Consider the following 17392-nt stretch of genomic DNA (forward strand, 5'->3'; position numbering starts at 1 on the left):
CAGCTTGCTGGCACAATCAACCAGCACACTTCATTGATGATACTGAACATTGATGGGGCAGCTTTCATCTTGGAGCGACCAGTATCAGTGACAACCACGCAGAATCAAGACACCGGATGGATCCCCTGGTGGCAACTTCACATGCATGCTTATAAATTGCTGGCAGCACTCGACTGTGGGCCAACAGATATGGCAGCAACTAAATGATGCGGTCGGCTAGTCCCTTTCTGTACTTCACGCATGTGAGCCAGCATTATGGAAAATGCTTTCGCTCTAACGACCCATTTTGATTTTGCTGCCATGCCCAAGGCTCATTTCCTTGCTAGTAACCAACCTTGTAGATTGTGCTGAAGATTTGCTTCTGTTGTCTGGTGATGTAGGAACTAATCCCGGTCCTGACCTCAACCAGTTTGCTAAGCAGCTGCAAAGTATTGCAGATAATTTAAAAGAGATAAAAGAAGAGCACCTTACTTCTGTCAATTTGCAGCTAGCTAAAATTAGTGCTCTAGACAATAAAATAGCAATCTGCGTTGCATAATTGAAATAACTAACCTTCAGAAAGTAGTACACACGCCGAAACTGCAGTTCGATGATCTTGAGAATCGATTTAGATGAAAGAACCCCATTATATATGGTGTACCAGAAAGTGAAAAAGAAAACAGTGAACAACAATATTATCGGAACCCTTCACAAAACTGAGCCAGTGGCCATAGAAAGAAGGATACATAGATTGGGAAAGCCTAGAGCTAACAAAAGCAGACCAATAATCCTATGGCTTGCTGATCATCACTACCAACTAGTGGTTTTGCAGAATTGCTACAAGCTGAGGAGGAGCAGTGACTCTGTCAGTAAAGATTTCTCAGCTAGAATTCGTAACATGAGGAAGAAACTATGGAACTAAGGCAAAGCAAGAAAGTAAGTGGGAGAAAAAGTGACCCTAAATTATGACGAACTTTGGATTAATGGTGAAATATTTTCCTGGGATGATGAAAAGAATGAAGTGGTTACCGTCAGCTGCGATGTCAACACTTCTGCAAAATAAAATAAATGGCCCCACCAAAAACAGAACTAACCTGCATAAATCTAAATGCGTGTAGTCTTCAGAACAAATCACATTTGCTTGAATCTTTATTACTGGAACTAGAACCCGACTTCGTAGCAATTACTGAAACCTGGCTAACAAGTGACATTGATGATCAGGAAATAGGGAGCCCAAACTACGTGGTAATGCAGAAAGACCAGCCCACACGTGGTGGCGGCGTAGCTATTTTAATTGGCAAAAAGCAATCTTTCAAAGTTCTTCCAGATATTGAAAGCATAGAAGCAATATTTTGCAAACTGCTGATGAGTTCATGCGCTATCACTGTGTGCTGTGTATAGTGCGGTATATTGGCTTACAGGGACGCCATTATTTCACTTTGTAACTATATGCAGCGTCATGTATCAAATACCAGACTAATCCTTCTTGATGATTTTAACATGCCAGAAATACATTGGAAATGCATGCATTTCAAGTCCACTGATTCTCACTTAATCTGTGATTTAATTCTCCATTTCAACTTACATCAAATAGTGATTCAGCCCACATGAGGGCAAGCATTATTGTCTAACATTTTTTATTTAATTTTTCTAAGCGATCATTTCCCATATCACAGTACTAAAATAGAAATTATGCCGGGCATCTCGGACCATCAGTTGATCTTCTGCTCTGTAACTGTGATGGAAGTGGGATTTCATCAGCAGTCATCGCTTTTATATCCTGATTTCAGCCATGCCAATGGTACAAGTATAATCGACTGTCTTTCTTTCGAGTATGATTCTTTCATAGTGCTTTCGCATAACTTATCCGCTGATATCGGAACGCTGTGGAGTAGATTTATAGAACACGTGATGTCATGCATAAAAAACTACATACCAATCAAGAGAAAAAAAAACGAGAAGACTAAATCCCTGGATAATGCTTGATGTAATACATGCAAAGCAAAAGGTAAAGCAATTAAGAAAAACTGAATCAACAAGTCTTAACTACAAATGATCTTGCAGGAGGCGTTAATCATATGAGGTCTAAACTAAAAGATGCTAATAACAATTACTTTACAAAGATTCTTCCCAAATTTTTGAAAAATTCTCCAAATAAATTTTAGAAATATCTGAATCCAAAGAAAAATGAGCACACACATTTTTCTGAAAACAGCAACGCTCTTGCTAGCTCCTTTAACAATTACTTCGAATCAGTTTTTGCCGTAGGTGATGAAGACATACTGTCCATGGAACCTTCCGACCATACACAATTAAAACCAGTAACATGTACTGAGGAAAGAGTGCTTAACCTTTTATTAAACATTGATGCAAAGAAGGGCACAGGTCTTGACAACTTGCCAAAAATCTTTCTTAAGAGGTATGCGGAATGGGTAGCTGAATACTTATGCATAATATTTAATAAATCCCTAAAATCTTGCACTGTTCCCATAGAGTGGGACACCAAAATAATACCCATGCATAAATCAGGCACCAGAACCATGGTCTCAAATTACAGACCAATACCACTAAATAGCTCTGCATGTAAATTACTAAAACACGTAATAATAGAACACATAACCATATCTTGAAGAACAGCATATCTTGTCTCCTGTACAGCATGGTTTCCATAAGGGCCTTTCAACAATTACTCAACTTATAGAATTAATACATGATGCAGACCAGACTATTGATAACCACAAACAAATTGATCTTATTTTTTTTAGATTTTTCTAAAGTGTTCGACCACGTTTCACACAATAAACTAATAAATAAATTAGAGATAACACTTGGAGATGGCCTCATAGTTCACTGGATTAAAGGCTACTTGAGTAACCGTTCGCAGTATGTACAAATACGAAACGCTGCCTCTAGAATAACATGTCACATTAGAATCTATTTGCTATGCTAAATTTTTATTTATTTATTTATGCAATACTGTCAATCCCGTCAGGGATCGTAACAGAAAGGGCATTCAAAAAGTACATTGACATACAAACATGACAATGTCAAATGGTTTAGAAATACACATTAATACATAGAATAAACTTGTACATCAGCAGGAGTAAAAAATATATAATGAGGTTCGTGCTGCAGGATTTAGGTTGGACAGAATAATTGTGCCACAAAATGCAAAACAAAGGTAGTAACAAAGTGATACTGACAATAAGCAAAAATTATTACTGAGATGTAAGCAGATTGTTTTCAACAAGTGTGATAATGGCAGTTAGTGATGAACTATTAACAGAGGTCACGTTCAAAGCGTTCCAATCACGTATAGTCTGCGGAAAGAAAGAACACCTGAAAGTGTCAGTACGGGATGAATACTCGTTTAGTGTGCGTGGGGGGTGATGACGTGTTTTCCTGGTTTGAGATTTCGTTATGTATCATGAGGTATCCAGATTTAAGTTTATGAATTGGTAAATGGTTTTAAGGCGTGCTAGTTTTGCTCTGTTTTGAAGAGGTAGCATACCGGCTTGTTTGAGTAGTTCTGTCGGTGAGTCTGTTAGCCTATGTTTGTTGAAAATGTATCTGAGCGCCTTTCTCTGAACACCTTCAAGTTTTTTAATCAGCTTGTTAGTGAAAGGAAACCAAACGACATTTGCATACTCTAGTACCGGTTTGACAAATGTTTTGTATGCTAGTAGCTTTATATCAGATGATGCTAGTCTGAGGCGTCTATTAATAAAAAATAATTGTTTTAGTGCAGTTGCCGTGACTTTGTTAACGTGAGCATCCCATCTGAGGTCAGAGGTTAGTAATATTCCTAAGTATTTGTATTCACAGACCGAAGCAAGAGGAATGCTGTTTAAGGTGTACTAAAAGAGTGGCCTGGTGTTTCTTCCTTGTTACAGATAATAGAACAGATTTGTCAACGTTAATAGTCATCTGCCAATCTTCACACAACTTCGTTACTGCTGCTATGGCGTTATTTAAAACTATATGGTCGATGACAGAGTTGAGTTCCCGATATAGCATGCAGTCATCGGCAAAAAGTCTAATGTTAAAAATGTTAGCAAGAAGGTCTTTTATAAAAATTAGGAATAAAACTGGGGCTAAAACGCTTCCTTGTGGTACACCTGATGTGACATCCGCTGTTACGGATTTCTCATTGTTAATTTCGACAAACTGAGTACGGTTAGTGAGGTAATCAATAATCCAGTCTAAAATTGGGCCAGTTTCTAAAGTTAGTTCAAGTTTCCTAATAAGTTTTGGGTGGGACACAAGGTCGAAGGCTTTCGAAAAGTCTAAGAAAATAAGGTCAATTTGTTTCTGGTGATCAATAGAGGTGGTTACATCATGCACGAGTTCAATTAGTTGAGTAACGGTAGAAAGTCCCTTTCGAAAGCCATGTTGGAAAGGTGTTAGAATTTGGTTATCTTCTAGATAGGTTGTTATGTGCTTTAAGATGATGTGCTCAAGTAGCTTGCATATTGTGCTGGTTAGTGAGATTGGTCTGAAGTTTGAGGGATCTGATTTGCTTCCTGATTTATGCATTGGTGTTATTTTAGTTGTTTTCCATTCTTTAGGAAGGCTGCAGGATGACAGGGATTTGTTAAAGAGTATTATTAAAAACTTCGCAATCCACTTGGCATATCTGCGCAGGAATGTGTTGGAAATGTTATCAGGCCCCAGTCCTTTTTTAGTGTCTAAATTTAGTAGTAGGTTTAAGACTCCAGCTTCAATCACAGTAAGGAGCCCTAGTTGCTTGCCGGTGCAGGGGCTGTTGCGAGGTGCATTTCCATCGTCTGTTGTGAAAATGGAACAAAAGTAGTTATTCAGTGTGGTTGCAGTGTTTCGATTTTCCTCTGAGGACGGATGACTTTCATTCTGTACTTTAGGATTTAAGTAACGCCAGAACTTTTGGGGAGAATCTTTCAGGAAATTTGTTAGCGTATTTGAAAAATAGAAAGCTTTAGCTATTTAGATTTTAGATCATTAATGGCTAATGTTAATTTTTCGGCTGTTCCTTCTGATGGGTGGCATCGTTGCGTTTTTTTTCAATCATCAGACCTTCCGTTTGGCATGAATTCCAGTTCGAGTAATCCAAAGATTATTCTTTCGCTTTATTTTAGTCTTGGTAGGAACGAAATTAGTAATGCAATACAATATAATATTTTTAAATATATTATTAATAGTAATAATAAAAATATAATAATAATAAAATTTATATTTATAATAATAAAATATAATATTTTTAATATTTCAAGTTATATGGAACAACACTTAGTTTCGTTTCTTAGTGTGTTTTTTTGTTTTTTTTCCTTTTATTTATTTATTTATAACATTTCAGTTTTTTTTCACGAGCACTGGTTTCTGCCACTCCTTCTATTATCTCTGTTGGAAAAAAAACAAAAAATCATGAGCAACATGCATTTGGTCGCGTTGCCTTAGAGTGCATCGGCATATCATTAAACTCTGGCTAAAGCTACCTGAAACACCCTGTACACGCACACACGCACGTACTTTAATAACAGTTGCACTTGAAACTTTGTGTGACCTTGAAGAATTGTTCACTAAGTGACGGCCTTATGTGAGCATATACAAGACCTTATAGTAGGAGACAGTTCAATTTCACAGTCTGAGTCCTCTCACACCACCAAGAATCTGGCATCTCTCGGTGGTGTAATCTTTCTTCCGAAAATTATTGTATACTTCACTATCACTAATAATGTTTTGCCTTTCCGGAGAAATTGCAGCATCTCTCACTTTTTTTTTTCGCTGCGCATGGCTGCTGTTGATTCTGATTTTGAGTGAATCCGGCTTGGCCTAATTTTGTTTACTGAGTGAATTATACAGGATGTCCCAACTATCATGCAACAAGACTTATAAAAAGAGCAATTGCGTTACTCCAAGAAAACCGAGTACGTATTGTTTCCAGTACAGTGGAGTAGCCGCCAGTAATTTTCTTGTTACTGAGATTTAATCAGGTAATAATAATTAATTACCTAACTCTAGAAGAACTGTCATAATTATCGAAGTGTCAATTAGGCATTTGTAGGCGCCCCCAAATGACATTTAGATGTGGTGCTTTCAGCGGCGTACTAATTGCGTACAATTTTTTCCGGCTGGTAAAGAAACCCCACAAAAATGAGAAATACCACATGACTGCGCTCCCACCTGCATCATAAAGCAGCGCCCTCAATTAAGCTGATAGAAAGCAACTGCCTTGCCCGTCGCAAACCCAAAGAGACAGTTCATCACCTTGATAATGGTACGGAAGGAGCACCAATAGCAGGTTTCGCGGCTTCGCATGCAGCTATTAGTTCCTAAAATTTCTGCGTCACATTTATTATCTGTCTCTCAAGGCCGACTGATCACATTGATAACAAAAGCTCCTTGATAACATGGCCAAAGCGTCGCTCTGAGCATGCACGAAGCGTGAACAGCAATGCAGTAGGCATAGAAAGTTTCACAATCTCGGCTGTGCTCGCACCGCATCGAAAGAGTGCGCTTGCAGCTCAATTTTGCGCCAGAAATTTGCTTCGGACCTAAGCCAAATTAAAGTGATCGTTTTATTTTTCATGAGAATGTACACGTGGTGCAAAAAGAGGTTCGTGGCAAAAAATAAAAGCGAAATAAACAGAGCGGGAAGCGACCCATGTGTAGAGAAATGGCAAAGCAGATGCATTCAAGAAAGTAAATGTACCACTTCTAAATGTGCCGAATTGGCAATAATAGGGACGTCGGCAAAAAAGAGAGAGAGAGAGAGAGAGAAAATTCCACGCAGAATCTTCTCTTGGATTTATCTGAATGATGCATAAGCACTTCGTAGTACTGATGTGGTGTTTCATGGCATTATGCTGTTGTGTTTCGTATAATTGCGAGAATGACTGCAAAGGAACCATCAAACGGAGAAGCACGGTTGCAACAGCGAACTATTAAGTGAGACCTGCAGGATATTATATAGAAGAGGCGAGTAGAAGCAGTGTTCACTGTTGTTATAGACAGCTCGCCGCCAGCGGATGTAGTTGTGGGATGAAATGACCAGGGAGATGTAGCAAATGAAGGAAATATATGCAACATTTATTAGGTACACTGAACTATTATGAACAGTGATCAACCGTGCTCCGGCGGCGGCTACATCTGGTGCAGCCCGTTTGAAAGCAGTCTGCGAAAGCCGTGGAGTGCGGTATGTGCTGCGAGCCCCGTGAGCGCTGTGTAGTCGCCGCTTCGTTGACATTGAAGTCAGAAGCAGCACACAGGGGAATTAGCTCGCTGCTGCGGGCGCTATGTTGAAAGCAATAGTCTTACGGGAGTTAATGGAGAATACCTTGGTAGCTTGCGATTCGCTGATGATATTGCCTTGCTTAGTAACTCAGGGGACCAGTTTCAATGCATGCTCACTGACCTGGAGAGGCAAAGCAGAAGGGTGGGTCTAAAGATTAATCTGCAGAAAGCTAAAATAATGTTTAACAGTCTTGGAAGAGCACAGCAGTTTACGATAGGTAGCGAGGCACTGGAAGTGGTAAGGGACTATGTCTACTTAGGGCAGGTAGTGACCGCGGATCTGGATCATGGAACTAAAATAATCAGAAGAATAAGAATGGGCTGGGGTGCGTTTTGCAGGCATTCTCGGATCATGAACAGCAGGTTGCCATTATCCCTCAAGAGAAAAGTGTATAACAGCTATGTCTTATCAGTACTCACGTATGGGGCAGAAACATGGAGGCTTACGAAAAGGGTTCTACTTAAATTGAGGACGACACAACGAGCTATGGAAAGAAGAATGATGGGTGCAACATTAAGGGATAAGAAAAGAGCAGATTGGGTGAGGGAACAAACGTGATTTAATGACATCTTAGTTGAAATCGAGAAAAAGAAATGGGCATGGGCAGGACATGTAATGAAGAGGGAAGATAACCGATGGTCATTAAGGGTTACAGACTGGATTCCAAGGGAAGGGAAGCGTAGCAGGGGGCGGCAGAAAGTTAGGTGGGTGGATGAGATGTTTGCAGGGACAACATGGCCACAATTAGTGCATGACGGGGCAGTTGGAGAAGTATGGGAGAGGCCTTTGCCCTGCAGTGGGCGTGACCAGGTTGCTGCTGCTGCTGCTGCTGATGATGATGATGTCTTACAGGACGGATGGATGGACTTTTTCATTGGGTAAAGATATAAATGCTTATGTATTAAAACCATCAAATTTAATGAGTGTGCCCTTATTATCTATGAATTCGCTAGTGCCGTTGAGCACTAGCTGCTGCCTAGAGGACGTGTTCGAATTGGTCTCCTCCTGCGGCTACTGAGTTCGCTTTATCACATCATCTGTGGCTTTCTTGATGACAGATGCTGGAATTCTATGGCAGACATCCATTTTCCTTGCTTGGAGTTCATCTGATGTCCGTGATGATCTAAACACATAAGATCTTTCACATAACCCTAAAGAAAGAAATTGAGTGGAGAGAGGTCAGGTGGCCTAGCCGGCCAATTTACCGGCCCCTGCCTTCCAATCTATTGCGCATCCAGCCAGGCATGTACGCAGAATTTTTTTTGTGGGGGGCCCAACCCAAGGTAACTTTTCTATGCAAATGAGGGGGAGGGTACTTTTACTAGTACAAATGTGAATAATGCCCACCATTCGCCATAAAGATGCGTAAACCGGCAGTAGAGAATTGAAATAATGTGTATCTCACAGGTACGCCTGTGAGATACACCTCTTCTTTACTTGGCAAAGAAAGAACCTCATCAACTGGACTCACGCATGAAAGATGCACTGGAAGAACCTTGCCAAGAACAAGTTAACCAGCGAAAGTGCAAAATAAAGATTGGTAGTAGCGTTTTCTGAATTATCTTTGGTAGAGAAATGTATATTTGCAGGACAACCACTCCTTTACTGCTCTACCAAATGCCAAAACTGACTCGTGTTGTTATTTGGGAAGTTGGGCAACGATGCATGGTCACCAATCCCGTACAACCACATAAAGCACAGGACGCTGCGGTTCTAGACGTACTGTGCCCACTGCGGAAGGTTAGAAAAACACCCCTATTAGCACAGCACGGAAGTGGCTACGTCAGGCGGCTCGATTTATAACTGTAGAAAAGTCATTCAAAACACACAGAATTATTCTTCACTTCCGGCGGCATTTTCTCTACTTCTTTTTCAAATAAAAAGATGTTGATCCATAAATATTTTCACAAACAATTTTCGCTTTTCCTCCCTGTTTGGCTGTTTCCTTGGCTTTCTCCCTTAGTAGATTGCTTAATTTCTCATCTCCTTGCGGCTCTTGTTCCAGTTGCCAGTTTTGCACGAAAAGTGCTGTACAATTAGGGAAGAACCAGACGAGGTAAGGAATGACAGTCATATTGCTTATGGGTTGAACGGTTTTTGCAGGGTCTGATGATGGACGCTGTTTCGCAATATTTTATTTTCCACCTTATCTAACCCATATCGTGGATATATGGTTCCGAGGATCTGCCAGCGTCGCGGCGAGCCGTTATTTGAGGAAATAATCAAGCGAAAGGAAAAGTTGGACGCAACTGGCATTTTTTCCGGTCGCAACTCGTTCCATGAGCATACAGGCCAGCTCACTATGAACCGAGTCTCTTTCCTGGCCCTTGGATCAGTCTAAACAAAGGAGGTTGAACTAACGAAGCAACAGCGATGCACGTGATTGTTGAATGGATAGTGACATAAAAATTGTGTTGGGCATTATAAATAAAATAAAATAAAATATTGTAAATAAAACAATAAACTACGCCCTGCCTGCTGCAATATGTGCTGACAACTGAATTCACCTTGATTTAATCACGCGGGCACCGTATCGATGAGAAAACTGGCCTCCACACTCCAGGAGATGCCGATAACTACCGCCATCGAAAAGGAATGAAAAACTTGGCAACCATTCCACTCTGTGAAGATGGAATGGCAGCGAAAGCTGACGAGAGTCAAAGCTCTTGAACGAAAAGCAAAGTGTTTTACCTCCGCTGCGGTTTGGCCTGAAGATAGTGCAATATCGGGCCGACCCGCAGTGGAGGTGAAGCATGCGTTAAGTGCTCCCCATAGGTGGGTTCGTGCCAAAGATATTGCAATACCGGACCCACCCGCGGCGGAGGTGAACCAGGCGTTAAGCACTCCCAATACGTGGGTCTATCCCGTAGGTAGCGAAATGCCGGGCCCACCCGCGGCAGAGGTGAAGCAGGCGTTAAGCACTCCCCATACATGGGTCCATCCCGAATGTAGTGCAATGCCGGGCCGACCCACGGTGGAGGTGAAGCAGGCGTTAAGCACTCCCCATACGTGGGCCCATCCCAAAGATTCTGAAGGGTGCGTTATAGGTTCCCGAGTCCACGGGCGTTTGTGCCATTGATCTTGGACCCTTTTTACACTATCACCAGGATCAGCCCACATGATTATTTTTTTTTTGTTAACGGAGGCCGAAAAAAACTACGGAAGTTAGTCATACACTGTTTTCGCTGTAAAAGGCAGCAACATGTCGACCGCCAAGTAGTTTGACTTGTCGGCGCTTTAGGAATGTTTGTGAGGGGTGGGGGAGTATGCCACTTAAATTCAGGGGGGGGGGAGAGCCCCCCCCCCCCTCCCGGACACGTGCCTGCGTCCAGCCAGTTTCATGCTCGGCTGCTGCTGTGTGCTGGTGCCCGATCTTGCTGATGCCACAGAAGTGGAAGACGTGACAGTGGGAATTCGCTGAGAAACTTATCTGCCACTCCTTCAACGGTTTTGCCACGTAAGCTGTTCATTCAGTGTGTGATCGAAGATGGGACCAATTTTAGCACCGGTGTAAATCCCGAACCACACATTGAGCGACCATTGGTACTGGTGCCAAGTGCACTTTGCCCAGTGTGGATTGGAGTCACTTCAAAGTTGTATATGCAAATTTACCTAGCTGTTTCTGTAAATGTTGGCTTCATCTGTGCACATGATGTTGCTCAAAAAGTCCGGTGACTCATAGGCATTTGTGAGGACCCAATTCAAGAAATCTAGATGATTCCGCAGGTCCCTATCTTCTAAGCATTGGTACAGGTTAAGATGTTACGGGTGAAAGGCCGAGTCATGCAGAATCCTCCAAAGTGATGACTTGGAAATCGGTACCTTGGCGGCCACGTCCCACACACTAGCATGATGGTTTGAGGTCATAAATGCTAAAACATTCGTGCATAGGCTAGGACTGAAAGATAGAGTTTTCCGCCACTGTTTTTGGAAGCTGCCCGTCAGTCAGTGCATTTGGTGTATCACTACACTTCCATGACTGATATATATTTGCAGCCTTCCTCTTGTTGCCATTTGCAGCTCCCAAGGCAAGGATAATGTTTTCCTTCTGCTCATTAGAGAAAGACATGGCGACTAGGACAAAACAAAACACACCTTAAAATCTTTTACACTGATGTTGCCAATTTGCTTTTGTGGTGATGGGTTTTGTGAAAAAAAAAAAATCATGCACTTCATCGATGCTAAGACAACACCTATCACAGCTTGTTTCCAACTAACACCAAACACGATGTGTTACTTCTGGCGGGGCGTGTCAGATAGACACGCCCCGGCATTTATTTCCTTTATTTCGTTCTCGCTAATTCTGAGGGATCTTGTTCGAGAGTACTGCTTTATGATGCGGGTGGGAGTGCGGTCACGTTGTATTTTTCATATTTCACGGGGTTTATTTATCAGTCTGGAAACATTTTTATGCAATTAGTACGTCGCTGAAAATACTGTAATTAGATGTCCCTTGGCTGTGCCTACAAATGCCTCATTGACTGTTTGATAATTAGGATAGTACATCTCGAGTTAGATAAATAATTACAATTACATAAATTAAATCTCAGTAATGAAAAAATTACTGGCAGCTACTCCACGGCACCAGAAACAATACACACTAGGTCTTCTTCGAGTAATGCAATTTTTTAAAAAATATTTGTGCATGGTAGTTAATTGGGATACCCTGTATATATTTATGACCTCTGCGTGCAGGTGACGATGTTACCATCCTTTATAAATGTTGTAAGTTATTAGAAGAGTTTTTTTTTTCATGAGTCGTTAGCATCGCTTACTGGATAGAGAAGCAATACTGAGACATGTATCATTCGCGTGCATTTCACATGTCATTGATAAAAGACTTTGCCGAAGAGGTCACTGAAGCCTGCAAGTTTCATCATCATCATCATCAGCCTGGTTACGCCCACTGCAGGGCAAAGGCCTCTCCCATACTTCTCCAACAACCCCGGTCGTGTACTAATTGTGGCCATGCCGTCCCTGCAAACTTCTTAATCTCATCCGCCCACCTAACTTTCTGCCGCCCCCTGCTACGCTTCCCTTCCCTTGGGATCCAGTGCGTAACCCTTAATGACCATCGGTTATCCTCCCTCCTCATTACATGCCCTGCCCATGCCCATTTCTTTTTCTTGATTTCAACTAAGATGTCATTAACTCTCGTTTGTTCCCTCACCCAATCTGCTCTTTTCTTATCCCTTAACGTTACACCTGTCATTCTTCTTTCCATAGCTCGTTGCGTCGTCCTCAATTTGAGTAGAACCCTTTTCGTAAGCCTCCAGGTTTCTGCCCCGTAAGTGAGTACTGGTAAGACGCAGCTATTATACACTTTCCTCTTGAGGGATAATGGCAACCTGCTGTTCATGATCTGAGAATGCCTGCCAAACGCACCCCAGCCCATTCTTATTCTTCTGATTATTTCTGTCTCATGATCCGGATCTGCCGTCACTACCTGCCCTAAGTAGATGTATTCCCTTACTACTTCCAGTGTCTCGCTGCCTATTGTAAAGTGCTGTTCTCTTCCGAGACTGTTAAACATTACTTTAGTTTTCTGCAGATTAATTTTTAAACCCACTCTTCTGCTTTGCCTCTCCAGGTCAGTGAGCATGCATTGCAATTGGTCCCCTGAGTTACTAAGCAAGGCAATATCATCAGCGAATCGCAAGTTACTAAGGTATTCTCCATTAACTTTTACCCCCAATTCTTCCCAATCCAGGTCTCTGAATACCTCCTGCAAACAGGCTGTGAATAGCATTGGAGAGATCGTATCTCCCTGTCTGACGCCTTTCTTTATTGGGATTTTGTTGCTTCTTTTTTTATGGAGGACTACGGTGGCTGTGGAGCCGCTATAGATATCTTTCAGTATTTTTACATACGGCTCGTCTACACCCTGATTCCGTAATGCCTCCATGACTGCTGAAGTTTCGACAGAATCAAACGCTTTCTCGTAATCAATGAAAGCTATATATAAGGGTTGGTTATATTCTGCACATTTCTCTATCACCTGATTGATAGTGTGAATATGATCTATTGTTGAGTAGCGTTTGCGGAATCCTGCCTGGTCCTTTGGTTGACAGAAGTCTAAGGTGTTCCTGATTCTATTTGCGATTACCTTAGTAAATAGTTTGTAGGCAACGGACAGTAAGCTGATCGGTCTATAATTTTTCAAGTTTTTGGCGTCCCCTTTCTTATGGATTAGGATTATGTTAGCATTCTTCCAAGATTCCGGTACGCTCGAGGTCATGAGGCATTGCGTATACAGGGTGGCCAGTTTCTCTAGAACAATCTGCCCACCATCCTTCAACAAATCTGCTGTTACCTGATCTTCCCCAGCTGCCTTCCCCCTTTGCATATCTCCTAAGGCTTTCTTTACTTCTTCCAGCGTTACCTTTGGGATTTCGAATTCCTCTAGACTATTCCCGCAAGTTTATTTAGGGTCAAAAAAGCACGCAAAGCAATTTGAAGTGAGGTGAACATGCAGCAACATATTCATTCTCTAGGCATAGGCCTTCAGAAATAATTTTTTATTGGCTACCTCCTTCTCTTTCAAAAATATAATAAACTTTGACCTGTGTGTATATTTAAATAGAATTGTGTATGTGCATAGTGTCTACAGTGGAAATTTAAAACAATGTTGAAGTGAAAAAATATGGATGAGGTAGCTGCCACTCCTCTGAGCTAGTGCTCGTCCTCCTATTGTCAGGATTTGCAGAAATAAAGCGAAAGTATGTTTTAAAAGCCGTGCATGTCCACGCCAACAGTGATGCAGTAAGCTGTTAGCCGCAATAAAATTTTAGCCTAAAAGGTTGAGTCAAGTCAAAAGAATCCTCAAATGATGTGGGTGACAAAACTTTAGTAATGACATTTTAGGTGTGCGTGTGGTGGGGGAGACAGGCTTCGGCGCTGTCTGGGGGGGGGGGTGCTCTGCTTTCTGCAGCCAACTCTGGAGAGGGCTCGGGCCCCGGTGCCTCCCCCATAGTCGGAGCCTGTGGTGTAAAAGCTGGCAAATGTCTCTCAATGTTGGTAAATGTGTTTCCTTGGCAATAACCCGCAAAAAGTACAGGTCTAACTTTTCTTACACTATTGACAACTGTCCCCTGACTAAAGTAATTGGTCACAAGTACTTTGGAATAACAATTTTAAGCCATGTAAGATGGGAGACTCACATTGATAAGATTACTAGCACCACCCTGAAGCAACTGTTTGTACTCAAAAGACGTCTTAAACTAGCACCCACCGAATACCAAATTAAAAGCTTATACAACACTTGTCCGATCTGTACTAGAATATCCTAGTCCTGTCAGGTTCCCTTTCATACAGCAGCAGGTGAGCAGAATAGAGGCAGTACAAAGAAAAGCAATAAGGTTTATTTTCAATAAGTATAGACTTACAGACTCACCAACACAACTAACTAATGATGCTGGTATCCTAACACCACAAAACCGAACCAAACTAACATGGCTAAAACTGATGTTCCAGTTTCTCCACAACATGATAAAAAGTGACACATCAACAATTATATCTTACTCAAGTGGAAGACCATCTCATCATAGGCACACCTATACACTAACCGAATACTCTTTCAGTACTAATTGCTTCAAATACTCATTTTTCTCTCTAGGAATGAAACACTAGAACTCATGGAAACTCACTGTAACTAACTCACCATTAAACAGGTTTATTAGCATGATTGACAATTAATTTCTTGCTTCACAAATATTCTTGTCAACGTAAAAACATAAGCTTACTGAGTGTCAAGTCTATGTTGTTGTTATAAATATATTCTTTTTCTTTTGCATCTATGTAGATGGTGCAGCCAAAACCATTTTTTCTAATGTATTGTTCAACTAGCACGGTATAATGTTATGCATGTATGACTCTGTGAAACCAACAGACGTTTCATGTACCTTCCCTGCTACAATCTCTTGACGAGATTGGCAGTATTGTTAATATATATATATAATGTATAAGAGAGAGAGAGAGAGAGATAGGTGAATGAGGGGGAGAAGTGGTAGTTGTGACTGCCAGTGCTCTAAGCATCCAACTGTAGTAGAGTTTGGGGACTACGAAAGCACGTTAGAAGGTGTTAGTCAATAGAATACAGCATGTGCTTTTTGGCAAATGGTAGCCTGCATAATTTGAACCATTCCTATGTGTTTGATTCGTTGTGAATGTAGCAGACTGATGTGGATGAGTGAAATAGAAGCTAGACTTGAGTTGGCATCATATTTGCATAAAAAACAAGTCAGATAATGCCTTACAGTATGTTGGTTTGTAATGACCATCTGTACAATGCCTACTGGCCACTTCTTAATACCATTAGAGGCAATCTGCAGAAGGCATTTTAAGTAAATAAATGTTTATGTTACTCAGGTCTTGAACACATCATTTAATTTCAACATAGTATATGCCTATGTGATGTGTTAAGCTAATTATATCATTATGATAATTACTGTTTCGCTGAAAATATTTCCAGGCAAATAATTAAGGTATTTCGTTTTTGGGTAAAACCCAAGAATTCTAGATTTTTGTACCCTGAAGAAATTTTATGAAAATCAGGTTAAATCCAACGTCTCCCCGAAGCTCCGCCCTTTTGTGAACGGTAACGAAAAAATGCAGCTGTTACAAAAGCAATGAACATAGGGTTGTCAACCATCCTAAATTTAGTGGGACAGTCTCGACTTTCGAGTAAATGTCCTGTGTTGTGACTTGACCCAGTCAGGATGGCCAGATATCCTGACTTTTTGTTTTCTTTATCAACCGGATAACAATAAATAGACCAGATTTCCTTTTTATAACGCCCGACAGCTCGGTTGAGCATTGTTATCTTTGGTCTTCTGTTGCATTGTCATAAACACAAAGGCACTGTCATTTTTGTCGTGATTCCAGTTCTGTTGTAGGCCTTAAACATTCACAGTACCTCTATTACTATACCTCTATCCACATTGGTAGCCATATTAGCCAGGACATATACTGCACCTTTCTTGTTGTGAATTGCGATATGGTGGGACTAAAAAAATTGTTCAGCTTTGTTGCACGCACACGCTTGCGGCTTCGGGCTCTGAGAAGGTCGGTTGTCGCCAGCAGCTTCCCGTTCTCTTCTCAACCCCATCTCTCTATATATGTAATGTTATCTGGAAAAACATTTGCATAGCTAACATGGATGCTTGTTTATTTTACAAGTTGTATTGGATAAATAATTTGGCACTTGAAATCTAGGTTCAAGGTTCTTTTGTTTTCCTAATTGCCTTAGCAGGAAAATTGGCAGTACGGTCAAATAACCTTCTTTAAGGCACACTTTGAACTTCTGTTTCCATGTAGGGAGAAAGTAATGGCCATTCTAGAGACAGCATCAAAAGAACCATGGTCACCTGTGGATACTGCGGGTTGCATTACTGAACCAACACCTGCCAGTCAGATTCACATATGGGACCTACAGCTTCGTGCCATTGTGTCCAAGCTCATCAGGCAAGCACAAGGTGAAGCTACATCAATTTTTCTTTAATGTTATGTGACATACAAGGTCTAGCTGCACATTTCTCAGAACTTTAACATATAAATTGTCTGCAGTGGCTACAGTATTCTGTCACTTTTCAAATAGTGCCCTTTGCTGTGGGGTGTTTGCTTTTTGCAGAAAAGTCGTCCAAGTCTGAGCTTCAGGCATGCTGTCTCAGGATTCAGAAGGCTCGCCAGAATGTTCTAGACTACTTAAGAACTCTAGATGTTTATAATGAAAAGGAGGAGGTGGACTTGGAAAGGCTCATGCAAGTACATCTTGACAGCAACACTGAAGGTGCAAGCTGACAATTTGATGCGTCTGATCTTCCCTTTTTCTCTTTTATTTTATGTGTGTGTTTGTGCCGACAATATTAAATGTACACAAAGTGGCATAAATAAAAGTGGCATAATAAAAGTAATAAAAGTCGGTGCATAAGCATTGATAATGTGGGTGCACAGGTTCTTGCCCCCCCCTCCCTGCCCCCGTACCAGAGAGAGGCAAAGCCTCACTTGGGCCAGAAACTTTACACCGCCCCAATTACCTGCTGCATTTTGTAGTGGACAAGTATACTGCTGTATTCTTGTCACATAGTCTAACTCAAGGCACTTCTCCAGGTATACAGGGTGTCTTTTTTATCTGCACTAAATTTT

General features: G+C 41.3%; 1 protein-coding gene across 1 annotated transcript in view; it reads left to right on the plus strand.

Annotated features, from left to right (window-relative positions):
* The window catches only part of Pstk (Phosphoseryl tRNA kinase), a 36534-nt gene extending 19354 nt beyond the window's left edge, over positions 1 to 17180 (plus strand). The window contains exons 4-5 of the mRNA XM_065439687.1: positions 16565 to 16722; positions 16878 to 17180. Of these exons, the coding sequence (XP_065295759.1) occupies positions 16565 to 16722; positions 16878 to 17047 (328 nt within the window). The 3' untranslated portion in view covers positions 17048 to 17180. The remainder of the gene's footprint in view (positions 1 to 16564; positions 16723 to 16877) is intronic.
* The last annotated feature ends 212 nt before the right edge of the window (positions 17181 to 17392 follow it).

The sequence above is a fragment of the Dermacentor albipictus genome, chromosome 1, assembly GCF_038994185.2.
Source record: "Dermacentor albipictus isolate Rhodes 1998 colony chromosome 1, USDA_Dalb.pri_finalv2, whole genome shotgun sequence".
Classification (NCBI taxonomy): Eukaryota; Metazoa; Arthropoda; class Arachnida; order Ixodida; family Ixodidae; genus Dermacentor; species Dermacentor albipictus.